The sequence below is a fragment of the Rhineura floridana genome, chromosome 19 (genome assembly GCF_030035675.1).
Source record: "Rhineura floridana isolate rRhiFlo1 chromosome 19, rRhiFlo1.hap2, whole genome shotgun sequence".
Lineage (NCBI taxonomy): Eukaryota > Metazoa > Chordata > Lepidosauria > Squamata > Rhineuridae > Rhineura > Rhineura floridana.
The window spans coordinates 18115646-18143539 of record NC_084498.1 but is presented as its reverse complement, the minus strand read 5'-3'; the positions used below and the strand labels follow the sequence as shown (position 1 = coordinate 18143539).

The following is a 27894-nucleotide window of genomic DNA, read 5'->3' as shown; positions in this document are numbered from 1 at the left end:
CCCCAGACACCACCCACGTACTTTCCAGCTGAGCAATTTGGGTGCAAGGAATCTTTGGCCTTCCAAATGTTGCTGAACTACAGTACCCGTCTTTGGCATTGCTTACAGGGGCTGATGAGAGTTGTAGATCAGCAACAGCTGGAGGGCCAAAGGCTAGGAAGCTGCCTCCTACTGAGTCAGACACATTGGTCCATCTAGTTTAGTTTCATCTACACTGACTGGCAGCGGCTGTCCAGGATTTCAGACATTTCCTTACCTGTGGAAGCCGAGAATTGAACCTGAGACCTTTGCGTGCAAGGCAGATGCTCTGCCACTGAGCTATGGCCCTTCCCCCAATCAAACAGCATCTGGTTTCCCATCCCTGCTCTCCAGGGGAAGTTCCCCACACTTACACTATAGGGGGATATTGTTTTTTCTTCGGTCCCCCCCCCCCAAGAATATGGAATTCTATGCAGATTACCTTATGTCATAGTCCTTTATTGCTCGTTTGTAATTGCAGCATACTCGCAGGTCTCCATGTGGTGGTGGTGATGGTGAGGAAAATTTATTTTGAGTGAAAAAGCATTTAAAAAAGAGAACAGGATTTCTCAGAGCTCAAGAGTTTTCCTTGGGTACTTTCAGAGATCAGGGCATCAAAAGCGATGCTCCTGTTAAGAGCGGCCATGGAGAAAAGGATGGTTGCATAGTTTGTTGGCAAGAGCGCTTTCTTAATATAGTTCCGGGGTAGCAAATGTGGTGCCCTCCAGGGGCTATTGGATTCTAACTCCCATCAGCCCCAGCCAGCATGCCCAATGGTCAGGGAGGATGGGTGTTGTAGTCCAACAACATCTGGACAGTGCCATGTTGGTTACCTTTCGATCTAGTGTTGTTGTTGTTACATGCCTTCAAGTCGATTACGATTTATGGCGACCCTATGAATCAGTGACCTCCAATAGCATCTGCCATGAACCACTGTTGAATTTTGGATACTCTGTTCATAGGGTTTTCGTGGTAAGAGGTATTTAGAGGTGGTTTACCATTGCCTTCCTCTGAGTCTGGATGCATCTTAATCTGGTGTCTCAGCTTTGACCATTATGCCTTGGGTGACCCTGCTGGGAGTCTAGCCTCTTGGTCTAGACTCCTGATGGCATTGCTCTCAGCTTCTTCGACACTGTCAAACCCCCTCACCATGTTAAGGTGTGCATCTCATATTTGGAAATGTATGCACCAAGTCTTCAGAGTTGTGTCAAGAGATGCAGCTTGGAAAGTGTTCGTTTTTCTTTTAAAAAGCAGACAGCACATTCATAGGAACAAAGGAAGATGCCTTATACCAGTGGCCCACCTCCAGGGTTTTAGGCAGGAGTCTTTTCTCAGCCTTGCCTGAAAATGCTAAGGATTAAATCTGAGACATTCTGCATGCAAGGCAGATGCTCTGCCACTAAGCTGCACTCCTGGTGTGGTTGTTTCTCTTCTTCTTTTTTTGTTAAAAACAACTGAGAAATGAAAATGTGCCAAAACTAATGCTATCTCTACTTAAAAATTCCACACTAAAACATGCTTGCTCCTTTGGGATAATTTTTATTTTCATAGGCCTCTGCTTCCAAGTGTTGCCAGGAAATATTTAGCTATGTTACTTATTAAAGTGATGGGCCTGTAATTGCTAGGCTGGTTCTATTGCCCTTCTGGTAGGCAGGGAGGCTAATACTAGTGTTGCAGCCAGCAGGGATTTTGCTGGAACAATTGACAGCGTTTAGCTATCGTAGGAACACACTACTATAGAATAATTCAGTGACTCCCAGACAGTTAAGTTAACCATATGTTTCGATGCCTAACGTTTAAGCAAGATTGAAGCTGCAGTTTCCGTAGTGTAGTGAATGGTCTGAAAGTATGAAGAAACAGCTTGTTTGGGGAGACCACGCTTTGCCTGGAGAAGGTCCTAAGTTTAAATCCTGGCTTTTCCACTTATAAAGCTCTGGTAGCGGGTGATGAGAAAAGCCTCAGCCTGGCTGCCTGGAGAAGCGCAGGCAGTTAAAGTAGGGAAGGGGTGTGTGATTTTTTTTATTGTGCATTCGTGATTATTTGCGCTCATCATGCCATTGGGGTAGTTGCGTGCGATCCCTCTTTCAATACTGCTTGTGCCCGCAAAGGTTTTGTGGTGGTCACATTGCTCCCACCTCCACTGCAACTTCCTGCTGACATCCCATAACTTTTTATGCCACAAATGTTCTGGTTTATTGTTATCCTGCTGTTGTTGAGCTATAGCCATCCGGACAGCAATAATGCGGAAAGCAACAAGATGGTCACCCGGGGGAAGCACGGCAAAGCAAGCTAAAGCGGAATGAATTCGCTACTGACTCGTTATTATTATGTCGAAATAAGTTGGATTTACATGGGCGTATAGTCCGATTTGGTATTAGTCCATTGCCAATGTCCCTCCTGGCCTTAAAAGCGGCAGTAGGGGTTGCAGTACTTCAGGGAAACCGAGACGGCTTCTCGCGTTGTGTTCTTTGCACGTACGTGTAAAAATGTTTTGTGTGCCTAATGTGACAGAGCATGTCTTAATTATGTTTCTCAGGCTTCACACATATATTATATGCCAGTTCTCAGTGTTAGAGCAACTGTTTGCGTGCAGAAGGTCCCCAGTTCATTCCCTGGCATCTCCAGGTAGGGCTGGGAGAGACTCCTGCCTGAAGATCTGGGAAACCGATGCCCGTCAGTATGGATAGTATATAAGGCAGCTTCCTATGATCCTATATTCTTGTTTTTAAAGGGGGAGGGCCGTAGCTTGGTGGTAGAGCATCCACTTTGCACACAGAAGGTCCCAGGTTCAGTCCCCAGCATCTCCAGGTAGGGCTGGAAAAGATTCCCTGCTTGAAACCCTAGGGAGCCGCTGTCAGTCAGTGTAGACACTATTGGCTAGATGGATCAAATGGCCTGATTCAACGTACGGCAACTTCCTATGATCTGGAGAGCGGGGTTGATCTGTGGGTTCCCAGCACGTGTTCCCACAGGCTCAAAAGACAGGTTTGCAACCACAGAATTACTAGAGGAAATATGGGGTGGTTGTGGTTGTTGTTGTTATTATTATTAAGTTTATTTATATACTGCATTTTCCACAAATATACATGTGCTCAAAGCGGTTCACACAAATAATCCAACACAACACATAATAAAGAGTATAATCACTAAATTAAGAATATATATATATATATATATATATATATATATATATATATATATATATATACAGTACATCAAAACATAAATGAGCATAAAGCTCAACAACAAAGCCAAAGCAAAAATATTTAAAAACTAACCCCCAGACTGATTCAAGAATTTCTTCCATCCCCCGAACCCCTATAGCTCAACCCAAAGGGCCAGAAAGTCCTCTAAAAGAAGCCGCATTTGAAGGCCTGCAGGGTTGGAGGGTGGGGCAAGGCAGGTGGAAACAGCCTCCCCTGATGGCAAACCAAGTCTCTCTCCTCTCCCCTCCTGCTGTTGTGCCACGAGTTATTTCTTCAGAGGGGGCATAAAACATTGAAAACATTTTTTTAAAAAAAGATAATATAAAGTTCGTTTATTAACGGTGAGCGCGGCACACAGTTGATCAACTTATGTTACCTGCTTTCAGGCCTTGTCCTTGACAGCAGCAAGTCAAAAAGCTTATTTGTTTCCGTTACATGATTTCAGTTAGCATTTCAGTGAGGGTGAAATGGCCATTTCCTCATAGGAAATCATTCTGTCAGCATCTAAATCCCTTTCTCACCCACCTCGACCATTTACTCTTTGCAGGTGCCCTCGTCACGAATTTTTTGATGGCGGATCTGGACAGTTACTCTTACTTGAAGAAAGTTGCCTCAGAAGGACACCTTTACAATGGATTTAATTTAATAGCAGCAGACTTGAAGTAAGTCTTCTATAAAAACGTTACAGTTAAGCAGCAAAGGGGGAAAAGCTTGAGGACCAGCAGAGTGCATGTAACTGATAGCACTAAATTACGTATGGGAAGTCATTGGTCCTCCGGCTGTTGCTGAACTACCACTCCCATCAGGCCTAGCCAGCATGGCCAATAATCGGGGATGGTGGGATCTGTAGTCCAGCAGCATCTGGAAGGACAAAGGTTCCTAACACCTGTCCTAAATTTATTTATTTATTTATTGTATTTGTATACCTCCCCATAGCCGAAGCTCTCTGGGCGGTTTACAGTAACTAAAAACATTAAAACAAATACAATTTAAAACAGATCTTATAAAAACAATTTAAAACACAATTTAAAAATTTAAACAATATAAAACACATGCTAAAATGCCTGGGAGAAGAGGAAAGTCTTGACCTTGTCGCCGAAAGGATAACAGTGTTGGTGCCAGGCGCACCTTGTCGGGGAGACAATGTTCATAGTGTGGGCATTTATCAGAGCAAAGTTCATCCTGGGTTTTTTCGTCATCTTTTTTTTAATGCTGAAATTGTTATAAAGGAGCTAAATGAAACATGCACATGTTCAAAGTTTGATATGAAGAAATCAATGCATATTGAGAGCAAATGTTATATAGTGCATCAGTAGATAAATGAGCATTAATGTCAGCTTCCAGATTTTAAATATTATTTTTATTTATTTATTTATTAGGGCAGCAAACAAAAGCGCTAAAAACACTTTAACATGTCATAAAAACAGACTTTAAAATATATTAAAACAATATTATTGTAAAATAAGTATTGAGCAATGGGACATGTTGAGCTTGTTTGCACATAGTGCTAAGCCCAGACTATGTTTTCTCCTTAATGTTCAATCTAGTCCTGCCCTCTGCAGCGGCAAAAAATAAGTGCCCTCTTCTGCATGGTAGCTCTTGACGTATTTAAAGAGTATTACTAATGCCCCTCTTCGTGTTCTCTTCTACATGCTAAAATACCCAGTTCCTTCAACCCCCCAAGTAATTTGTTCATTAATTCATTTTTTTGCAGTCATAAAAATAGCTTCTTTCTCAAGAGGAGATTAGTCTTCTCTGAGACCGTGCACTTTTTTTAAAAAAAAATAATGAGCACCATCTGTACTAGTTGGGGAGACTTCTGGAAAGTGGAGGCTAGTGGCTCCAATGTTAGTGGGGCAGCAAATCTGCTCTAGGCTTGAATCTGGACTTTCAAGGAGCTGTCCAAGGTGCTGAACCTAATTTTTCAAAAATAGGTGTCAGCACCTTGGGCCGCTCCTTGAAAGATTGGACTAAAACCAGGAGCGGATTCGCTGCCCCGCTGACATCGGAGCCATCAGTCTTCACTGCCTATGGCTGACCCAGTGGGTTTGATGCATTTGCTGCTGGAGGGTTTACACTGTATTATAATTACTATGTGTTAGATTTCGTGCCTGTCCTTCACCATGAGGTCTCAGGGTGTGTTACAACAATTTAAAAAATGTGATATTAAAACGGTGAAAACAGATTACGGTCGAGAGAAAAGCCTGGGTCCTGAAATATGTGTCTCTGGTGTCAAAGGCCAGGCTAAAGAGGTATGCCTTCAGCATCTGATGACAGCAACATAATGAAGATGTCAGGTGCACCTTTGTGTGTGGGGGGGGATTCCACAGTTTAGGGGCTGCCACAAAGAATTCCCTCTGCCAGGCTATGCCACCACCACCCCACTTCATGATACACAATAAGGTGGGTGGCATTTGGGGTTTCCTTCATGGTATTTGAGTGATAAATGCCAGCAGACTTGTTTTTTATGCACAATCCTGTGCATGTTTACTTGGAACTCAATCCTGCTGTCTTCAGTGTTGGGGTTGCTGTCTAAGCGCCTTAGAATGTATTAGTTGTTTATTTGTTTTATATCCCGCCCTTCCTCCCAAGAGTGCCCAGGGCAGCAAACAACAAGTGATACAACAGTACAAAAATCTTAAAACAAAGTATCTTAAATTGTTTTTTTGTTAAGTGTTTTTAAATTTGTATATTTGTTTTTAATGTTTTTAATTGATGTAAACCACCCAGAGAGCTTTGGCTATGGGGCGGTATACAAATGTTGTTGTTGTAGTAGTAGTAGTAGTAATAATAATAATAAAACTTCTTAAAAACAATTATTTATTTTATTTTACAAGTTTTTTTAAAAAACCACCACCATACAATAAAAACACTAAAAACACAATAAAACAAAGGTCAACAATTGTGAAAAGACATCTTTTTAATTACCTGTATAAGCCTGGAGGAACAGAAAGGTTTCCAGCAGGCATTTAAAAATTAAAACAGGAGGTGTCTGCTGAATCTCTGTTGGCAGAGCATTCCAGAGAAGGGCCGACGACACTGAAGGCTTGCTTTTGTGTCGATGTTAAATGAGCCTTGCCAACTCGGTGGATGGCCAGATGATCTCAGTGACCGAGCTGGGATTTAAGGGTTCAGGCGGTCCCTGAGATACCCTGGACCTAAGTTGTTCAGGGCTTTGTAAATTAATACAAGGACCTTGAACCTGGCTCGATAGTGGATGGGCAGCCAGTGCAGATGTTTTAAGTGTGGTGCATTTTGCATTTTGCACCAGCTGGAGCTTCGGAACCAGAGCCAAGAAACCAGCCCCATGTTCTAATACAGATGCAGACTGGGACAAAGGTATTTACTTGAAGTTGTTCACTAGGTGCCAAAAGACATCAGAGACAGCACCTGTCTGATATTTAAGGGGAGGGAATGCCAAAGGGTGGATGCCACAACACTAAAGGCCCATTTCCTATATTGTGCAGAATGGACCTCCAGTTGGGATGGGATGTGCAGGAGGCCCTCACCTGCAGAGTGCAGTGATCAACTGGGCATATTAGGGGTGAGACGATCTTGCAGGTATCCTGGTCCCAAGCTGTATAGAGTTTTATACACCAAAAACAGCACCTTGCACTAAGCCGGGTCGCTAATTAGCAGAATCTAGGCAACAAAGTTCAATGGAAACAGTTCTCTGTTTAAAATACTACTGTGCGTTCCCATACCTCTCTGATGCATGCACAGCTGCCGTTGGGACTTAGAGGACCAATGGCCATGCAGTTAATCTCTCCTCCCCATGGACTAATGCATGCTTGTTGTTATCCAATTCATTTTTGAATGTGTGTGCTCAAGAGACAGCAGCAGTCCAGAGGCTGTCTCTTACTTTGCTTAGGTCATTGAGTATAAGCCTCCCAGTCTGTCTGCCACTTCTTTGCTTTATAAGACATAAGCTTCCTTGAAATGATTGGTCAGGTTCTTGATGCCGAGAGCTTTTCTTCATACAGTGTAGCAATGCAGCTTCATCTTCTTGGGGGCTCTTTCAAATGTGGACATTGAGGTTGCCTTTGTTCAAGCAGATGGATGGATTAAAATCACACACAAGACAGGAATATGAGTGAGTGAAGAGTAGGGATGGGTGAATCTGTCGATTTCAGTTTATCTCAGTTTCACATTTTTCTAATCTTTAGTTCTCCATGTTTTCATATCAACTGGATTTAAAAAAAAGTCCTCATGAAAATTCATCAGTGCAAATTCCTCCTAATATACACATGTAGTTTTACCTAATATACACATTTTCCAAAGCCATTTCCCCTACAATGATGCATTTCAGTTTGTTATCTTCACTAATACATGCATTTCTCTGCACACTTTAATATGTTTATCTTTGTACACATTACTTGGCTGGACAGCTGTATTGCAAAATTCAGAAAAGTGTAAAAGTTTGAAGAATGCCTGTAATTCAGTTCGTACATTGTTTCAAAACATGCAAATTAGGTAGGTTTACCTTTAAATGTGAACTGTATCAAAAAATTTTCCCCAACCCTAATGAAGAGTGTGATGAGGCTGCAGGAGATGAGGAAGGCTATCAGTAGCTACTAGCCGTGATTGCTCTGCTCCATAGTCGGAAGTGGTGTGCTCCCAAATACCAGTTGCTGGAAACGGCAGGAGGGGTGAATACTCTTGTGCTCAGATCCTGTGTGCAAGCTCCTGATGGGCATCTGGTTGGACATTGTGAGAAGATGCTGGATTGGATGGGTTGTGTTTGTATGTAAGGTCAAGGTCTGGAGGCTAAAGCTTTCATAGAAAGCTGTGTTATACCAAGTCAGACCACTGGTCCATGTAGTTCAGAATTATCTACACCAAGGTGGCTAACTCTTGGTCCTCCAGATGTTGTTGGACTGCAACTTTCATCAGTCTCAGCCAGCATGGTCAATGGCCGAGGTTCATGTGATAATCCAGAAACATCTGGAGGGCCATAGGTTAGCCAGCCCAGGTTGCAGCTCTCCATGGTTTCAGGGGGACCTTTTGCATGCAAAGCATGTGCTCTGCTACTGAGCTATGTCTCTTCTTGCAATGACCTGAGAGATGGGATGCTTGAAGAGGAAAATAACAGCTGTTAACCTAAGTGAAGAAGTGGCTAATGAGAGAGAAGGCTCTAAAAAGGCCACAGTAGATCACAGAATCATAAAATCATAGAGTTGGAAGGGACGTATAAGGCCATCAAGTTCAACCCCCTGCTCAATACAGGAATCCAAATTCAAGTATCTCCGACAGGTGCCTTCTTGACAGGTCAGGAAAGCCTATATGGTATAGTGCAGTTAGGGTGGAAGGGGGACAGGATTGCAAGGCAGACTGAATAAAACAGCATGCATGACTAAAGGAAGCAGGAAGGGGTAAAAAAGGAAGTGCAGTGTCATCCCACAAGGTTTACAAACTAATGGTTGCCATCTACTCGGTTTGATCACCTGGTCAGGCATCTAGGGAGAACCTGAATGAGAAAGGAATGATAGGCAGAAGCAGCTGTGGTGATAATGATAAAAGTGTCACTACCTAAAAATGTAAAACGGCACATTGCGGATTTCAAGCTGGAGCTATCAATGATCCAAGCGCATCTGAAGTCAAGCACACACTTTGTCATTTCACATGGTTCTGCAGAACTTCACAGGGCTTTCTGAATTAACCGAATAATGGATACAAAATACGGCCTTGGGAGAAGGCAAGTGGCAGCGTGCTTGTGAGCTTTGCTATTCCTGGCAGAATTCTAACTAGCTCAAAAATAAGATCTCAACCTGCATTTGAGGGAGCCTCTTCAGAAGGTGGCATAAAGCATTGTCGGTCTGTCTGGGGGTCTTGTCTGACAAAAGAGCATAATAAAGGGTTTCTCGGATTTGTGAAATCATTGAAATAAAGGAACTTATCCATTATTTGGATGCATGTTATGAACAGTAAAGCTGCTTAACTGTTGCATCCAGTAAACTGGGAGTGGGGAACCATTGGCCCTCCAGATGTTGCTGAACTGCAACTTGCATCAGTCCCAGCAAGCATGGCGAATGGCCAGGGATGATGGGAATTATAGTTTAGCATCATCTGGAGGGCCATAGGTTCCCCACATCTGCAGTAAACTATGTGCACATTTAAATATCCAGCAATATGCCTGGTTTGTTCTACCAGCTTTTATGGCATGCTTGATCATGCTATGTTGCGATGAGACTGTGGCATTCAGCAGACATTTGTGTAGTCCTGAAAGGGCTGTAAGAATCCTCTGCTACAGCTGTAAAGTCTTGAGTCATTTGGAAAAAACTATGATAATTGCCATCTTTATGCTTTTTTAAAATTTATTTGTATGACACCTAGAGAATTTGTTTTACAAGACATCTCATAAATGCTGCCCTGCGCTTCTGCTGGGAGAAAGGGCGGGATATAAATCAAATAATAAATAAATAAAAATCTGGTTTTGCAAGCCTGCTTTATGCACCAGCCATGCCTGCTATTGTGTGCATGTTTACTGCATCAGATGCGTAATGATGACAGCACATCTTTAAATAGCCCAGTTCACCTACCTGTGAGTCCTGGTTGGAAAGTACCTGAGCGTAAAAAAAACCCCAAACTCTATTCTGTCACTTACGCTTTAAATCAGGGTTGTGAAGCAGAAGCCCATGCACCTGATCTGGCCTGTCAAGCCTTTTTCAATTATTTAATTAATATCTATACCACTCACGTGCCAGAGCAGCTTCTGAGCAGTTTTCAAGCCTAAAATCAATTACAAAATATTCAACACATTAAAAACACCCGTGTTTAAAATACAGAATAAAAGAAGCCCATTAAAGAGTATAACATTTAAAAGAACAATTAAAACAGATCAGGAAGTTCAAGTTCAGGGGAATTCTTGGCTAGGCAGATGTGTCGTCAAGAGCCGGTGGAATGCCAATGTAGATGGGGCCTCTCATATTTCAGCAGGGAGGGCATTCCACAACACTGAAACGAAACTGCCCACCTCCATGTTTCCACAAGGCAATAACCAGGCCGTGGCAAAACTAGCCAGGTTCCATTTGCTGATCTTAATGCCCTTACCAGGCAGTGGAGAGGAGATGGTTTTTCAGAAAACCTGGTCCAGAGTTGTTTTCGAGCTTTATAAGTAAGTAGCAAGACCTAATAGTGCAGCTCCCTTAGTAGTGCCATGACACATGCCCTGTAAGGCAGCCTTTCCCAACCAGTGTGCCTCCAGATGTTGTTGGACCACAATTCCCATCTTTCCTGACTATTGGCAATGCTGGCTGAGGCTGATGGGAGTTGTGGTCCAACAACATCTGGAGGCACACTGGTTGGGACCGGCTGCTGTAAGGAGTATCACTCATCACGCAGACCTTGGCATCCTGCACCAGTGGCTCAACCTCCTTTACCAGATGCACAACAGACACTGAGCAACGAAGTGCCCTCCTCATTATGATGCGCTGTTCGTTGCCGGACACAAGAAGCAGGGCTCCAGTCTGCCAGCCCTCAGGAAACGTTGTAGCAGATTGGAATTCCTCGTGCCTGTTTTGGCCACGCCCACTGCTGGCATGCAGGCCTCCTCCCGGAGGGGGGTGTAAGAGGCCATTGTGGACCTTGGGCTAAAAAAGTTTAGCCACTACTGCTTTAAACGCTTACTGTGAGAAACACCTGCATGGACCCCCAGTGAGTATGATTGTTGTCTAGTGGCTGGAATGGATTGAGGGGACCTGGATTCAAATCCTTGCTGTGCCATGAAGCGTACTGGGTGGCCATGAGCCGTTTGCTGTTTCTTGGCCTAACTTACTTTACAGGGTTGTTGGGCAAAAGCAAAATGTGGTGTCACTCTGAGCCGCTTCTTGTTGGTGTTGTTATTTTAAAACTATGTGAGGTCCATAGCCTGAAATCTGTAAACCTGGCCTTTGACTCTTAACAAGGGGAGTAATAGGTAAGTAGCAGTTTAGCATCTCCCAGGCTAAGCACTGAATTGATGGTTACAGCAGTATTAAAATCTCCCAGAAATGACTGTATCTACAGTACTATTCTGATTTCTGGGAGCTACATTTTAAGGGTATTGACTTAATGGGAGGGTGGCTACTAGCATGATGGCTGTGTTCTATCTCTATGCTGTAGGGCAATGTGCCTCTGAAGGCCAGTTGATGGGAATCATAGGTGGGAAGAGATGTTGTTGCAGTAGGTATTGCTTTCCAGAGACATCTGGTTGGCCACTGTGAGAGCAGGATGGTGTACTGCTGTGGGCCACTGGCCTGATTCCAGCAACCGGGCTCTTCTCATGTTCTTATGAAGGTGATCTGGATGCCGAAAGATCTGGAACCAAGTTCTTTGAGGAGCTCTTGAAAGAGCGAGGTACATTTAGCCTGGAAGAGGTTAAGGAATGACATGATAGCTGTCGTCAAATATCAGAAGGCCTTTCCACAAAAGGTGGAGAAGGCTTGTTCTCTGTTGTTCTAGAGAGCAGGACTAAAATCAGTGGGTGAAAACTGCGAGGAAGCAGGTTTTGCCTAAACTATCAGAGAAACGTCTTTAATGGTAAATGTTGTTTGACAGTGGTACAGGCCATCTCGGGAGTGTTGGGCATAAAGCACCAACACTTGTAACAAGTAACCTGAACTAGTGGGGAGCAATAGACAGAAAGGCAACCTCTTCTTCCCTTGTTGACTCCTTCTTTAAAAGTAAATACTTGTTTTTCTCAGACTTTACTTCCTTCCTCTTTCTTACATTTATTCTTTCAACCACCAGTCTTTCCAAACAATTAATTTCTGCAGTCCAATGTCATATTTATTTATTTGTACATTTATATACTCTCCCATAGCCAAAGTTCTCTGGTCGGTTTACAAAAATTAAAAACATTGAACATTAAAAACAAATGCACAATTTTAAAAACCATACAAAGTTTAAAACTATGAAGCACAGATAAACCAGGTAAAAGACCTGGGGTCAGAGCTCAGCTCATGCTGTTAGAATGCCTGGGAGAAAAGGAAAGTCTTGATCTGGCACCGAAAAGATAAATAATGTTGGCGCCAGGTGAACTTCATCGGGGAGATCATTCCATAATTTGGGGGCCACCACTGAAAAGGCCCTTTCCCTTGTTGCCATTTAAACAGAAGCTGGACAGCCATCTATCAGGGATACTGTCATTGCATCCTGCATTGTAGATTCTACATTGAGCAGTGGGTTGGACTAGTTGACCTCCAAGGTCCTTCCAACATTCCCCACTCAAACAAATGAAGCAAAAGAGGGTGTTGCTAAGTATTTGCTGCAAGAAATTTAACATTTGTGTGAATATAGTTTTCATTTTGCTTTCCGTCTGTGCCCCACCGTGAAGACCAATGTGAATGATTTCATTTCATTTTCCTTTGTGGAGGAACACAGGGATGGATGCTTCTTTTGGATCCCTTTGGACCTTTGCAGATCTGTAAATTGATTATTTCTGAGACTTCCCCACCCTTCAGCATTCATGTTGCCTGGAGGGGCTGCTCAGTCCACCTTAGCTGCCTTCTGGTTAGCTTTCTAACCGTGTATTTTATTTATTTATTATTACAATTACATGCTAACTTTTCTTCAAAGAGCTCAAAGTGGTATGCAAACATGGTTCACCCCCTCCTGATTTTATCCTCCCAACAACCCTTTGAGGTAGGTTAGGCGGAGAGGCAGTGACTGGCCCAAGCTCACCCAGTGAGCTTCACGGCCAAATGGGGATTTGAACCCCGGCCTCCCAGGTCCCAGTCTGATACTCTAAGCACTTACACCACACTGACTCTGTTCAGTCTGTTACTCATTTATGCCTGTTATATTGCAGGAGATGTAGGCTTTTCCAGTGTTTTGTTGTTCATCCCGAACAAGACGCCAAATATATTGAGCTCATCAGGAACGGCCAGACCAAGACATAATCTGTAACTGCATACTTATGACCTCATGGGGTATATCCAGTATGGAGAACCTCAGGTCCAGGGCTTCAATTCAGGCCTCTCTGTCTGGCTCTTGGGACTCTTCCAAGGCCACACACTCTACCTCCAGGCCTCCTCCCTCATTGGCCTCCTCTGTACCCTCTAAAGCGCTTTCCCCTGTCTGGAATGTTTGCTTGGACTGTGCCAATGCCTCTTGCGTCTCTGATGGAGGTTAGGGAGACAGGTGTGTGTATATACGTGGAGGCCTCTGACCTTTTCTGTACAAAGGTAAAGGTCACCCTCGTTGCTCCACCCACTTATGCCTCTGGTCCTGTCCACACTTGGCATGCAAGGCTGCCCATGCGGGAATGTGGCCCTTGGAATCAAAATAAAAAGGTTCACCACCACCTCCTGGTGTGTATGTAGCAGTTCTGTCTTATGTGTACAGTTCATAACCGCCAACCTCAAATCTGCTGTGTGTATTTTGACAAGAAGGGGAAGCTTTTCTTGAGCAATAATTATTTTCCATATCCATTTCTGACAGTTCCGTCGAGGGTATAAAAGATGGATGAGCTGCTTGCCAGAGAGGGGAATATTCAGAATATGCCAAAACAAGGCGTGTTTATTCCCTGCCAAACTGGCACGGTAGTCTCTCAGCAAGTACCTCTGAGAGTACTCCCCTCTCGGAGAGGCCGCCTCTAGACTGTCAGTATTTTGCAGGGTAGATTCAAGCACATAACCAGAACGTCTGGCTCATGCAATTAAAATGGATTCAAGTGCTCTCTCGCCGTGGTGCAACAAGTCCATTTTTTAAAAAAAAGACATTTTTGCAGTTAGGAAAATGCACTAAAAAGTGTGGGTGAAGGAATTATTAACAGGGAAGTGTGTAAACACTGCAGAAGCAAACAGGGATGAAATCAGTATCAGTACTTGTTGCAAAACCTCCCCTGCAAATGAATCAGAACAAATGCTCAGTAAAGACCAGGTATAATCTAACCTATGTGGAAGCTTTGTGCAAGCAAATCAGGATGAAGGCTCAATAAATGAGCCATCGGGCAGATTTGGATAAAGGACGATTTGTGTTCCTCCTGCAGAATCAGCCCACCCAAAAAGAGTCTGTGCACGATTCTTTCTAAATATATTCTGCAGCCTTTAGTAATCCATGGGTATATGCTGGGGATGAAGGAAGGCAGGGGAAAAATTGCTTTGTTTACCAGGGGCATATTTGTGCATCGCCTATACTTAATGGAGCTGTGCTCGTACAATGATTACTTAGACTGGGGGGGGGGAGTACTGTTTTCCTGTTGAAGCCTGCATGCTGGCCGTAGGTACAGTCGAGAGTCGATGATAGGTGGAGGCGGAGATAAAAGTGTTTTAGATTAACTAATCCAGAATGACGACTGGTGCCTGTGAAGGCTTTCATTGATTTCCCTGGCTCTGAGCTTAATTATTTTTTTTTTAAGTAAGTCTCTAGCTCTCCTCGAACAAAAGTTTTGTGGCAACGGCAAAATGTGTGGGTACCTTCTAAAAGATTTCTGTGGAATGAGAGTGAATGCAGTGCGTATATTTTTCCTGGTTCTGAGGAATGCTACCTGTTGTTATTACACAGTAACAGCATCATTCTCTCTCTGTGTGTAATCAATATTGTGAGATCTCCACAATCAGGACCAGCAGGACATAGCTAACTTCCCACAGTAAAGGAGTTTTCGGTGGTGGTTCTCTCTCTACTTCTATTTTATCCCCACCCCACGCCCGTGGCAGCCATTGTTGATTGGTTCCCACAGCAGTGGCTCAAAACTTGAAATGTGCCCACAGGTCCAAAGAGGCTGATGATAAGGTTTCTTATGTGCCCTTTACCATAAAGTCACGGGGTGGATTACAACAATATAGGCCGTATCGGCACTGTATATTTAAAGCAGTATCATGGCACTTTAAACAGTCATGGCTTCCCCCAAAGCATCCTGGGAACAGATATTATTTACTGTTCCACAGCCTTTCTGCAGAACCCTGGGTATTATTTATTTAGTTTGACAATTTATGTACTATTTAATTGCAGTCGTCTCTAAGCAGCGTGCAGGTAACTCAAGAAAGATTTAAAGAATGAGTTAAAACAATAAAATCTGATTTCAGTTTTTTGTCATCGTCCTAGCAGGAGACTCTAGGAATGTCTTGAATGAAAGCTGGAATTAAAAAAAAAAAGTCTTCTATAGGTGCCGGAAATTCAAGAGGAGGGGCTTATCTGACCTTAGCTGGAAAGGAGTTTGATAAAATTGGACCCACAATATTCAGCGCACGCATGGCTCCTGGTGGATATGAACCATGCATCCGAGCAAGGGAAGTGTGCCACAATAGTCTGAGAGCAGGGGTTGCTAATGTGGTGACCTCCAGATGTGGGCCAGCAACTCCCATAATCTCTGCATTAGCCATACTGGCCAGGGCAAATGGGATCTCTAGCCCAACTACATCTGGAGGGCACTGTGTTGACTACCTGTGGCTTACATAGAGTATAGATTGGTTCAGGTGTGTATTTACTTTCTTTAGAGGTCTCTGGTTCTACCACTTAAATGGAACATTGCTTATGATACACTTTTTTGGGGAGGGAAATGCCTAGTCTCCCTCGCCTTCCCAGTAGCACCTTTATATTCAGATTATGCTTGGGCTTGTTTGTTTGAAAAGCACTCCATTTCCCTCCCCTCGTTTCTGGAGAGCAGATCTCTTCGGCATGGCAACCTCTCTCCATTGTATAAACTGCTGCTTGTGATGGATCCATGCTAATCGTGAGCATAGCTCGAGAGAACGCTTTTTACAAATGTCATCGCTTGAAGGTCAGAGCAGCCCATAGTCGAATCCCCCCTCCCCTTCAAGTAAAGTGGACCATTAGAATTCAGCTGCAGACTGCCGCAGGTCGTGGTAGGTCAAGGCAGAAGCGTTTGCTCAAAACATTTCCTAGTGTCTCCTGCTAGAGCGATGACCTTCAAATCCCAGCAGAATCCTAACTACGATAGGGCATCTTGTGATTTGCTGATTTGCCCTTGGTCTCTCTGTAATGAAGATAAAAAGCTCTCCCGGAACCAGGGATGGAGAGGAGATGAAGGGAAGGCGGTCACAGTTCAGAAATGGGGCAGTCTCCTCTCCCTACGGTTCAGATGGTTTAGGCCTCTCCCCGTTGGAACAGTTCAAAGCCTGCCCTGCCCAGATCTTGTGGCCTTGGTTCGATTAGCCCCTGCCAGCCCCTTCTCGGTGACAGGACCACAGTGTCCGCTCTGTGCACAGTCTGCTGGAAGGGGATAGGCAATAAATCACCTGGGTTCTGTTTTTCTCTGAAAAGAAAATAAACAAGAAAAGACAGGAATTGTCTTTCATATATTTGGTATTCAATGCTAGACCTACTCAGAATAGATCCACTGAAGTTAATAAGCATGATTAACGTAGGTTTATAAAATCATAGAATAGCAGAGTTGTCCTATAAGGCCATCAAGTCCAACTCCCTGCTTAATGCAGGAATCCAGGTTCACTAATTTCACTGGGTGTGCTTTGAGTAGGACTTAGTTGACTACCACCCCTTGTCATCTTATAATTCAAGGTGGTTTACGAAGGGAAAAGCAGCGTTTTAAAAGAACCTCTGCAAATACAATATAAAACAATTAAACACCGTAGTCATAGGAGCGTGGGAAGCTGTGTTAAACCAAGTCAGACCATTGATCCACTGAGCTCAGTATCATCTACACTGACTTGGCAGCAGCCCTCCAGGATTTCAGAGAGGGTTCTCTGGAGATGCTGGGAACTGAACCTGGGACCTTCTGCATACAAAGCAGATGCTCTGCCACTGAGCTATGGCCCTTCCCCGCCAAGCAGTAAGAATAACAAATGGAATTAACAGATAAAAAGCAGCTACATCAAATTCAAACACTGAAAGCCTGGGCAAATTAAAAAAAAGGTCTTAGCTTGGCACCTGAAAACGGAATGTCTCAATCCTGTTGTCCCATTTCCTTCCCCCAATGTGCCTTTCCCCACGTCAGTGCATGCCTGAAACTGCCTTTTACAGAGTAAAAACTGTTGCTCCATCTACCCTTATACTGTCTATTCTACCCAGCAGCAGTTCTCATGGGCAGAAGCCTTTCTCTGCTCTGGTAACAGAGATCTTTTAAACTGGAGGATGCCGGGGATTGAAGCCAGGAATGTCTTCGTGCAAATCATGCGCTCTGTGACCAAGCGACAGCTGTCTCCTCCCTTCGATAGGGAATTTCCACCAGCCTTTCTACTTTTATACTCTCCCTTCTTTTGTTTTGAATTCGCTCCTATTTTGAAACCCATTCTGGACTCTTCTCCCCACTGTAACAGAAGTGATGAGTAGACTTCTTATTACGTAGAGACACAAGGTTTCTTTTCCCGAGTTTCTTTAGCCTTCATTCCGCCCGTCTGCAGCGTGCCAACTGCAGTCTGATCTAGCCGAAATTGGGCTCTGTCCCCGCAAGTTTTACTTGCTTGACTTAGATGTCTATCTTTCTATCTTTCCAGCGCCAGGTAAAGACCTTTTTATGCTCCCAGGCATTTTAATCTTTTAATTTTCTTAATCTTTCTACTTTTAACATGTATCCTTCTTAATTTGTGTTGTATTTCGTTTTTGTTGTGCTTTCTGTTGTTTGTTTGTACATGTTTTTGTGATTTTTTACTATGATATATTGTATTTTATCTTGTTTGTTCACCGCCCTGAGAGCTATTCTGCTAAGGGCGGTATATAAATTGAAATAATAAATAAATAAATAATGTCCACTATTTCTCTGCTGTGTCGAAGAGGGAGAGAAAGCAAGGTGGATATATTTTTATATCACAACCTAGATCATAAAGGGACCCTTCCAATTAACTTGTGACCATTTGGCAGAAGTGGACAGAACTGCGCAAGAGGCATCTTTCTCCTGAAACTGTCTGTCTCCTTTCTTTCTCCCATTTTTTATTTTCATGATAGTTGTAAAACAATCCAGGCAGTGTGGTTGGTTTATATGCCAAATATTCACTGTGTGGCAAGATTGGAGTTTGAGGCATGCAATGGATACCGGTATTCTGTGGATATCAGAGCCCCTCAGTTATGTCTTACGGACTCATTATGCCCTTAGGCTTTGGTACATGTGACCATGTTCCCCACAAAGCATTCGCTATTCCCTTAGATTGATCTTGAAATGTAATTCTGAGCAGCTTTCTCCAAAGCTATAAATGCAGGGGCTGATTCACGTGGCTGTTTGTCTGTGGTTAAGTCAACATTACTTGTTTTCAGAGGCTCTGGGTGTGTTGATATTGGGCTGGATCCAGAGGTGCCCATGAGTGGAGGGCCTCTTCAACAGACAGAAGGGTCTTTTCTGACTTAGAGCAAGATTCTTGCACAAGGAAAAAAAAACTGAAAATCCAGAGATTTTTTTTTCCATTCGTGCAAGGCAACATCATCTCTTGCGCAACATGACACAACTTTTGCCCCCCTCTATCTCTTGCTCAACAGTTCACGGAAGAGTGGCTGGTTGCCAGAACTTCTTCCACTAAGTGCATCTTTGGATCCAGCCCAGAGTATACATTCTTCTAAAAAGGCAAGATAATTTCTAACAAATCTATTAAATAAATAAAACAGAACCTTGTCTTCTAGAGAGAACACTCTGACCTTTAAATACAATAAATATGAAGAAGACCATGTATATCCTTCCTTTCCGCCATGTTGAATATTCTAGGTAGCTAACGGCGTTTTATCACAGCTATTACAAAAATATACACTCACTTTTAAGGTAAGAGTCCCAGCCCAAAAATAAGCACAGCAGCTTTGAGTACTTGAAAACTGTCACCAATGCAGCATCTTCCCCCTCACCCCAATAAAAGTTTTGGCTATATGCCAGAAAGCAGGCAATGATTGAGCCAGAAGGGCATTCCTCAGTTGGGGTACACTGATGGAACAGGCCCTATCATGAGTGTCAACCTGCCAAAGTTTAGGTAGAAGGACAAAGAGCAGGGCAGTTAATCTTAAGAACATAAGAAGAGCTCTGCTGGATCAGGGCAGTGGCCTGTCTTGTCCAGCATCCTGTTCTCACAGTGGCCAGCCAGATGCCACATATTGATCTACATAGGTAGGGGACGTGAGGGAGGGAGGAGGCGATCCATATCCGACCTCCGGACATGTATCCTGGTGGTCCTTTGCCCCATCCTGAAGAGGTCTTTCGATCTGAACGTGGTTGTGCTTCAGTACTTGGATGTTTGAAGCCACTCTCCTTTTAACAGCAGGGCCTCCAGTTTGATTAGGTCTCTTTTCTATAGGTGGGAATGCTTCAGCATCAACTAAAGGTGCAGCAGCCATCTCAAAGTGTTTGGTACATGCCCATAGAAAATGGGTGAAGGCCAGCAAAAAATAAATAAATAAATCCCACACACAATGGATTAAAACACCCTAGCTCTCTAAATGCTGGTAATCGTAACTGGAAGGGCTTCCAGAATGGTTTATATTTCAGTAAAAATTCAGTATAAATTACACAGTCCTTGCCCTCAAAAGTCATGACACAAACATCACAAAACTCCCCTCCAGTCATGATGGTGGTGGCTCCCATTCCTCATTTCTGAGCAAGGCATTTCTTCTGGGTATTGCATCTGATTTTTAAAAATATGTGAAATGGTGATGAAAAATCGGAACAGGTGGCAGTATTTTTGGAAAAGGACCATACCCACCAAATAAGTTCTAGAGGAGGGGATATGGCCTTTCTGCCTGAGCTATTCCCCCCCCTTGTTTAATACATTAAACTTTGAAAGTATCCCTACCTGCTTTTTTCCTAGCTGCCAAAACCAATTGTTGTTTAAAGCTGATAGCAGCTTTACAGTTTGAGATATGTATAACAGAGAATGTACTTCTGGGGAAACATGGAATGTTGGAAAAGATAAGCTACAGATGTCCTGAATTAGCAAACCTCTGCCATCATCCTGCCCCACCCCCTAAAAACCCCAAGGGATCTTAGTGCTGCAATATTCTCTCAAATCAGAATCTCAAGGCAAGCATTAATGTTATTTTTACACCAAAGTCTGACACGAAAGGAAACCTCTGGTGACTACGTTAAATCAGCACAAGATGGTCTTTTGCAGTTATGCTTGGCTTACAGATACATGGAAGAGCTGGCTCTGGGTTAGCTTCTGGGGTGCCCCCTCAGTAAAAACAGATTTTACAGGCTTGGCACAAGCATCACATCAAACCATGGTTTACAGTGCCTAGCTGTGGTTTGAAGAGTCTAAACTGACAAACTATGGCTTGCCATGGGGGCAGAAACTGGATTATGAAATGGTTTGAACCTGGTTTTCAAGCCAGAATTTGAGCAAACTGGTTTATTTTACATCTGAATCCACAGACAGTAAGCTAAGCTTGATTCTGTCATTCTCCACATATTTGAATCTTTTGTCTGTGCCCGTTTTTAAGGTGTGCAGTCTTTCTAGGATTTGGTCTACATGGTGAAGCTGGGATGTTTTCTGAAGAGGCTTCCTAGACTGGAGTGGTTTGTGGCTATAGCATTATTGGAACTACAGAGAGCACTCTTTGGAGCCAACTTTCTTGTGCAATTGAAGTGGTGGTATTATGAATTTAGGTGGTCAAAAGGGTCAAACACTGGTGTCATTTCACAGCTTGGAAACTGAAGGAATGAAATTTTCCATTTAGGAAAAAAAACTGGATTCTGTATATCTAAGTGCATAGACAAATGGATGAATAGTTTCCAACCATCCCTTATTTTACCAGGGATGGTCCCTGTTTTCCAATACTTGGCCCTGATAAATAACTGTCTCTTATTTTTGCCTTTTTTGGAGATGTCAGAACAATTTTTAACAAATGTGAATTGCTAGGATTGCTGTTCTTTAGGGTACAGCTCCCTTATCAGGATCTCAAATCAGTTAAATCAGTGTTCTTCAGCCTTGGGTCCATAGACATTTTTTTTGGACTACAACTCCCATCATCCCTGACCATTGGCAAAGCTGGCTGGGGCTGGTGGGATTTGTAACCAACAATGTCCAGGGACCAAAGTTTAAGAACACTGCATTGAACTAAGTAGATGCATTGTATCTAGTGTCAATGTACGCGCATCAACACAAAGCTGCGGAAGTGTATGTGGAACTGTTAATCACATGTTATAGGGTGGTTTTGGTTTTCTGGTATGTTTAGTTGAAAAGGTTCAGCAGCCAAGATGCTCACAGGGATGGAGCAACTCCACCACGAGGAAAGTTTATAATGTTTGAGGCTTTTTAGTTTGGAGAAAGGATAAGAAAGAGGCAACAGGATAGAAGTGGGTAAAATTATGCATGGTGAGGAGAAAGTGGATAGAGAAACGTTTTTCTCCCCCCTCATAACACTAGAACTCATGGACATCCAGCAAAGCTGAATGCTGGAAGATTCAGGGCAGACAAAAGAAAATACTGCACACAGCGCATAGTTAAACTATGAAATTTGCTCCCACAAGAGGCAGTGATGGTCATTAACTTGGTTGTCTTTAAAAGAGGATTAGACAAATTCATGGAGGTTATCAACGGCTAGTAGTCATACTGGCTAGGTTTTATCTCCACTGTCAGAGATAGCATGCTTTTGAATTCCAGTTGCTGGAAACTGCAGAAGGGTGCTCTTGCACTCAGGTCCTGCCACTCTGAGGACAGAATGCTTGACTAGATAGGCCACTAGCCTGATCCAGCAGGCTGTTTTTATGTTAAGAGCAAACACCATCTTGGTTTCTAAATCAATGGAAGGCAGGCAGTTGCTAATTAAACGAACATAACATGCAGAAAGCAGAGAAGAACCTTCAGCAATGAGTCAGAAGTAGCAGGGGTGATTCAGATAGTGATGCTTGGTGTGAGCATTGGGGTGTTACATCTGTGACTCCCTTTTTTAAAATGTGAAATGGAAAGTAAACAATCGTAGATGCCTTAAACATTTCACTGAACTGTTGTCCACCATTGCAGATGCATGAAACATTGGTGAATGCCCAAAGCAGACCTTGGGACTTGCTTGGCTGTTTTTAAAATATGTCCAAGTCTGTCCATGATCTTTATTAAAAGATTTTTCCCCTCTCTGTCTCTCTCTGTCTTTTAACCAGAAATATATGTAGTTAAAAGTCAGAAGCCTAGAAACTACAAAACCACTATCCTGCAGGAGTTGTGGAATAGTACGTAAGATGAATTTGTATTGAGCAGGGCATCTGATTGACTTGCCTTGGAATGAGTCTGTTACATTTGTTCTTATTTGCTGAATTTTGCTCCCTTAAAAAACCCCCCAAAAAACCTCCCAATATTTTTACCTATGTGTTACCTTCTTGGGGCAGGGAGAGAATAAAGATCTAGAAGGAAACATAACAACATGACTCATGTGTGATGCATAATAAAATCCACTAGTGGGTTTTGACGGGTGGAAGAGGGAGATGTTTCAAATGTAAAGGTGGTCCCTCCATAGAAGATAGTGCTAAATCACAGTTGTATATTTGCCATGCGTTATGACGGCTACAAAGCAGTTGCAAAAGATGAGAAATTACTCATTTGTAATGGCAGGTGTCAGTTTATTTGGCACAACTATTCCCTGTTGCTTAAAGTAGCTTATGCTTTGGTCGATTACAGCTTGTTCCATGTGTAGCATCGCTCATAATGCTTCCTTAGAGCCACAGGGCTGTCTCCAACATTATGTGTCTGCTAGCTCAAGGACTCTTGGGCTAGTGAGTTTTAATGTTGTGAAACAGAGAAATCTAATCCAGTTGTGCTAGCAGAAACTCAGTGCACAACTGATTGTGCAGTCTACTGTGCAACAAAGTTACAGTGACATGCTAATGCATTATTTTGCACAAGAACTTTGCTATGTTTTGGGGACATAGTATATACAGTAGGGCCCCACTCATACGGCAGGTTAGGTTCCAGACCCCTGCCGAAAAGCAAAAACCGCTGAAAAGCGGATCAGCTGTAGCGTGGGGGTCTGGAACCTAACTCACTGATCGCACCAGAGGAGGAGAAGATCAGATTTTCCCCTCCTCCGGCGCGATCAGCTTGAGCAGGGGAGTCTGACCGGCCCCGAGGAGGAGAAGATCAGCTGTCTACAGCTGATCTTCCCCTCCTCTGGTGCGATCAGCTGGAGTGTGGGGAGCTCCAGCCCCCCCTCCAGCTGATTGCCCCGCTGGCGCCGTATTAGTGGAAGCTGAGTGTTCAGGAGGGTAGACGTTTATCACATTTATTCAGAAATTGGGTTATTTATCAGGTTTTCAAATAACACACTGTATGCTCATGGCTTCTGCAGCCTTCTGCTTTGTTAAGAAGCTGAACACGGAAATTAATGACTAATACAGTATTTATTGTGAATGAAGGATGATGTTTCATTGGCCTAGTTCACACATGACATTGAGCCATAGTTAAAAATGGAGTGCGCTGCTCAAAAGTCCTCACTTTGCTCCTCTCCCGCTCCTGACTGCTGTGTTGGGGAAGAAACAAACCAGAGGCTGGCTTTATGATGCAAACTATAATTCATGGTTTGTTTCTCTCCAAACTGAACCATGAGTGCTGGTTCACCGTAACCCAAACCAGGAGTGAGAAAGGGGCAAAGCAGGGACTTTTGAGCAGCATGTACCAGCACATTGCTTGTTTACAATAAACTGTAATTAAAAATTACTATGGTTTGTACTATGATGTGCAAAGCAAGCCATTGTGTGACTCCTGTTTAATTTGCTGAGTAAACCTGTCTATTAAAAGAGAAGTAAACAAGAGAATAAGCCTGCCCTGATGCCCCTACTAATAGGGATCATGGTGATTCATCTTCTTAAAATAATTATGTGGAATAATGTGCACACATAACTGTTAACTTTGTAATCTGAATGATATTCAGATGAAAACGTTTTTTTCTGTTCTCAGTGCAATTGACAACCATGCTTTTAAACTCTTTATGCACTCACAGAGGTAGTGCCCATCTAATTGCTGACAGTGGAGAGAATGCAGAAGTGGCAGGGACAGACCTGTGCTGGTTGAATCATCTGAGCAGCCAAACAGGTCTCCATGGAAGGAAGTGAGTTTGTTGGGGGGGGGGGAGAACAGTTGCAAGGTGATGTCTGTTGAGAGAGAATTTAAGGGAGCGGCTTTCAAATCTTGGATCTCCCCAGCAATTTATTCAGATCTCTGCAAGATCAGTAATGAAAGATGAGCTCCTCTTTTAAGTTGTGTTCCTTATTATTATTTATTAAATTTATATTCTACCTTTCCTCCCAAAAGAGCCCAGGGTGGGAAGCATGCAAGTGATAAAATATCTAAAAATAATTCCAGTACATATGCAGACTGGGGCCACATCCACGCCATACATTTATTCCACTAGTATTTCACTTTAAACAGTAATAGCTTCCCACATAGAATCCTGAGAAGAGTAGTTTGTGAAGGGTGCTGAGAGCTGTTAGGAGACCCCTGTTTCCCTCATGGTGCTGCAAGTCCCAGAGTACTCTGGGAAGAGGGACTGACTGTTAAACCACTCTGGAAAATGTCTCTCTGTGAGGGGAGTAGGGCTCTCCTTACGGCTCTCAGCACCTTTCACAAACTACCCTGCCCAGGATTTTTTGGGTGAAGCCATGACTGTTTAAAGTAAAATAAAAGTGGAATAAACATATGATGTGAAAATGGCCTGGAATAAAGATCTCTACTTAAAAGGCTTACTGAGAAGGGAAGGTCTTTGGTCAGTGCTGATAAGGCAACAGAGTTGGTGCCTGTCTAATATTTAACTGGAGGGAATTCCAAGTGGTAGGTGCCACCACACTAAAGGCCCGGTTCCTATATTGTGCAGAATGGAACTCCTGATAAGATGGTGTTTGTAGAAGGCCCTCTCTGCAGAGCGCAGTGACCAATTGGGTTTATTAGGAGTGAGATTGTTGTTCCCTGCAATGTGCAGCTGCAAGACATGGAGGGAGGGAGGGAGGGAGGGAGGGAGGGAAGGAGGGAGGGTTGGCATTTATATCCTTTTCCTCCAAGGATCTCAAGGTGGTGTACATGATTCTCCCCCTCCTCATTTAATCCCCACAACAACCCTGTGAGGTAGCTTAGGCTGAGCAACTGTGACTGGCCCAAGGTCACCCAGTGATATTTAGCACAAGTGTTGGCTGCCGCCTCATCTGAACTGAGTATGCACCCTAGAACATACTCCAGTATCCTTTGGCAGGCAAGACAAGGTGGGGAAAAAGGTTCTCTAAAGGCAGGAAAGCTTGAAAACCACTGGGCTCTGATTCATTGTTCCATTCTCTATCTTCCAAGTTTTGCCTGCCTTGAACTCATCAGATTCTTCATTCTGCACTATAGACGTGTGTATCTATAACTTGGATGGATTCAAGTGCCTGCTTGCATTATATTATATCGCACACTAGTTTGCACTGATCTGCTCCGGAGGCAGAGCATGTCATGATGTTGGCCCATTTAGAGTTTGAGCGGTGAGGATATGTGACTGTTGGGTGTTTTGCCATTCCTAGTTAAACTGTTCTTTCATTCCAGCATGTGAAGAACTTACTGTTCTTTTTGCATGTGAATGTATATGGCAGGTAAGTGCATGTAGAAAACTACCTTAGATCAGCCCAGACTACTTGTCCATCTGGCTGAATATTGCCTGTTCTGACTGGCAGTAGCTCTCAGGGGTTCTCAGACAGAGATCTTTCCCCACCACCTGCCACCTAGCTGGAGAGGCCAGGAAGTGAATGAACCTGGGTCCTTCTGAATGCAAAGAGTGTGCTGAACCATTCACCTGTGCTCCACTGTCATAGCAGAGCTATTTGCATGTTAAAACTAAAACTCAGCTTCATGCCCTTGCTCTTCCCCTTTTCCCTCTTTCCCTAGCTCCCCTCACGTAACCCAACATTATCGCATAACCCTCATGCCTGCTATTTTGAACACACGTGCAAATGTGAATATGCATTTTATTGCGTGTGTGGGCATGTTTTATTTGACTTGTTTGCTTAGAATACTTATATCCTGCTCTCAAAAAGTGCCTTTCACAAAGTTCTCAGAACAAGATCACATTCAGATCTAGTACAGGAACAGAAATTACACGATGCCCACGTACAATCAGGTTCGTTTGGGCAGCATTTTCTGCCCTCGTCCTGGATTGCCTGGCGTCATAGCAGCCAGGTAGCAGCTCCCACCAAAATCCCCTGAGGCAAGGAAGAGGGCTCTAAGCAGCTGGATCTCACTCAGTCCATGATGGAGGCAAGTATCCCCTTGCTGGCAGTTGCCAGGCAACAGATAGCACCGAGGCACTCAGAGAGAGGAGAGAGAGAGAGGCTGAGGAGCTGGGTCATGCTCAGGCAGTGATGGAAGCCATGTAGTCTGGCCCTGATCTAGAAAAGGAGGAAAGGAAGGCCACTACAGCTAGAGGGAGAAGAAATATGTTTGCTTTCTTGCAGTATAGACAGCAGCCAAGACAAGAACATGAGTAATTATTATGCTGCTAGATGGTGCTGCTTTAGCTACACCTTAGCAGGAAGACAGGGGATTGAATGCTGTTGTGGTATAACTATTATTAAATGCTGGTAAAATTGCAGTGAGGCAGTAGCACCTAGGGTGAAAATGTGAAGAATTCCATTAATCTTCATGGCATGCTTCAAGTGCATTATTTATTTACCTTTTTAAAAAAAAAAATAAGATTGAATTGAATTTAGACCCTACTCTGTGAGGACAGCTAAGAGTGAATGAAAATAAAATTAGAACACTAATATGAAGAATGTGTTGTGCCTCGAAGTTTGCCAAGTTAGGAAATAAATGCTGTAAATAACTGAGCATAGATATTTTGCAGTGTGGATGAAAGCAGGTTTTCCTCCAACGAGTGGTGCAATATGCACTCTGTAGACTGAGCTTTCCTGTGATGCCCAAGGAAGAGAGATGCTGAAGGGTTGTATGCTCAACTGATCAGTGAATATTATTGGGGAAGGGCTGCAGTTCAGTGGTAGAGCAACTGCTTTGCATGCAGAAGGTTCCAGGTTCAATCCTCGATGGCATCTCCAGATAAGATTGGGAATGTGCTCTGTCTGAAACCCTGGAGAGTTGCTGTCAGTCAGTGTAGACAGTACTAAGCTGGATGGACCAATGGTCTGACTCTGTATCAGGCTGCGTCCTAGGTTCCTATTGGCAAACCAAACAGCCCGTTTACTTCCACACTTCTTACGTGCGCATAAGCTGGATTTGAAGTAATAGCTTGTGCTTTGCTAAGCAAAGCAAAACAACAACCACACAAAACACTGGTTGAGGCAGCTGAAAGCATAAAAGAAGGAAAACTTGGCCAAGAAAGGGTGGGCAAATCTTGTCAATTTTGGTATCTCTCAGTTTCTCATTTTTACACTCTTAAATTCAGTTCTCATTTCCAAGCCAGTTTGTGATTTATAAAAAGAAAAGCCCTCATGAAAAGTCAGCGTTTTAGTGCAAATCTCTCCTAATATGCACATTTTATATCCAATTTTGCCTGATATAATACATTTTTGGGAAGCATATTTCCCAAATTGCATTTTATATGCATATTTTTCACTAATATATGCATTTTATGCACATTTCCCACCAAACCATATACCTTGATTGATTGGTTGATTGACTGACTGACTGCTAGAAAACTGCATTGCAAAATTTGGAATATTGCGAATTTTGAAGGATAGCTGCATGAGTCTGTGTATTGTTTCGGAAAGTACTAACTGGCTAAGTTTACCTTTAAATGCAAACTGAATTGAATTTCTCCCCCATCTCTAGTACCAAGGCAGCATTTTACTAACAGTTACATTTCCAGAGAGCTTTTTTACTAATAGAAATGACCCTTGTAG

The 27894-nt window shown here is 43.3% G+C and overlaps 1 protein-coding gene across 7 annotated transcripts in view; it reads left to right on the top strand.

Annotated features, from left to right (window-relative positions):
- The window catches only part of TANGO2 (transport and golgi organization 2 homolog), a 120727-nt gene that overhangs the window by 62717 nt on the left and 30116 nt on the right, over positions 1-27894 (top strand). For all 7 annotated transcript variants that reach the window (XM_061602334.1, XM_061602337.1, XM_061602339.1 and 4 more), the window contains one exon: positions 3772-3886. In XM_061602334.1, coding sequence (XP_061458318.1) covers positions 3772-3886 — 115 coding nt within the window. The remainder of the gene's footprint in view (positions 1-3771; positions 3887-27894) is intronic.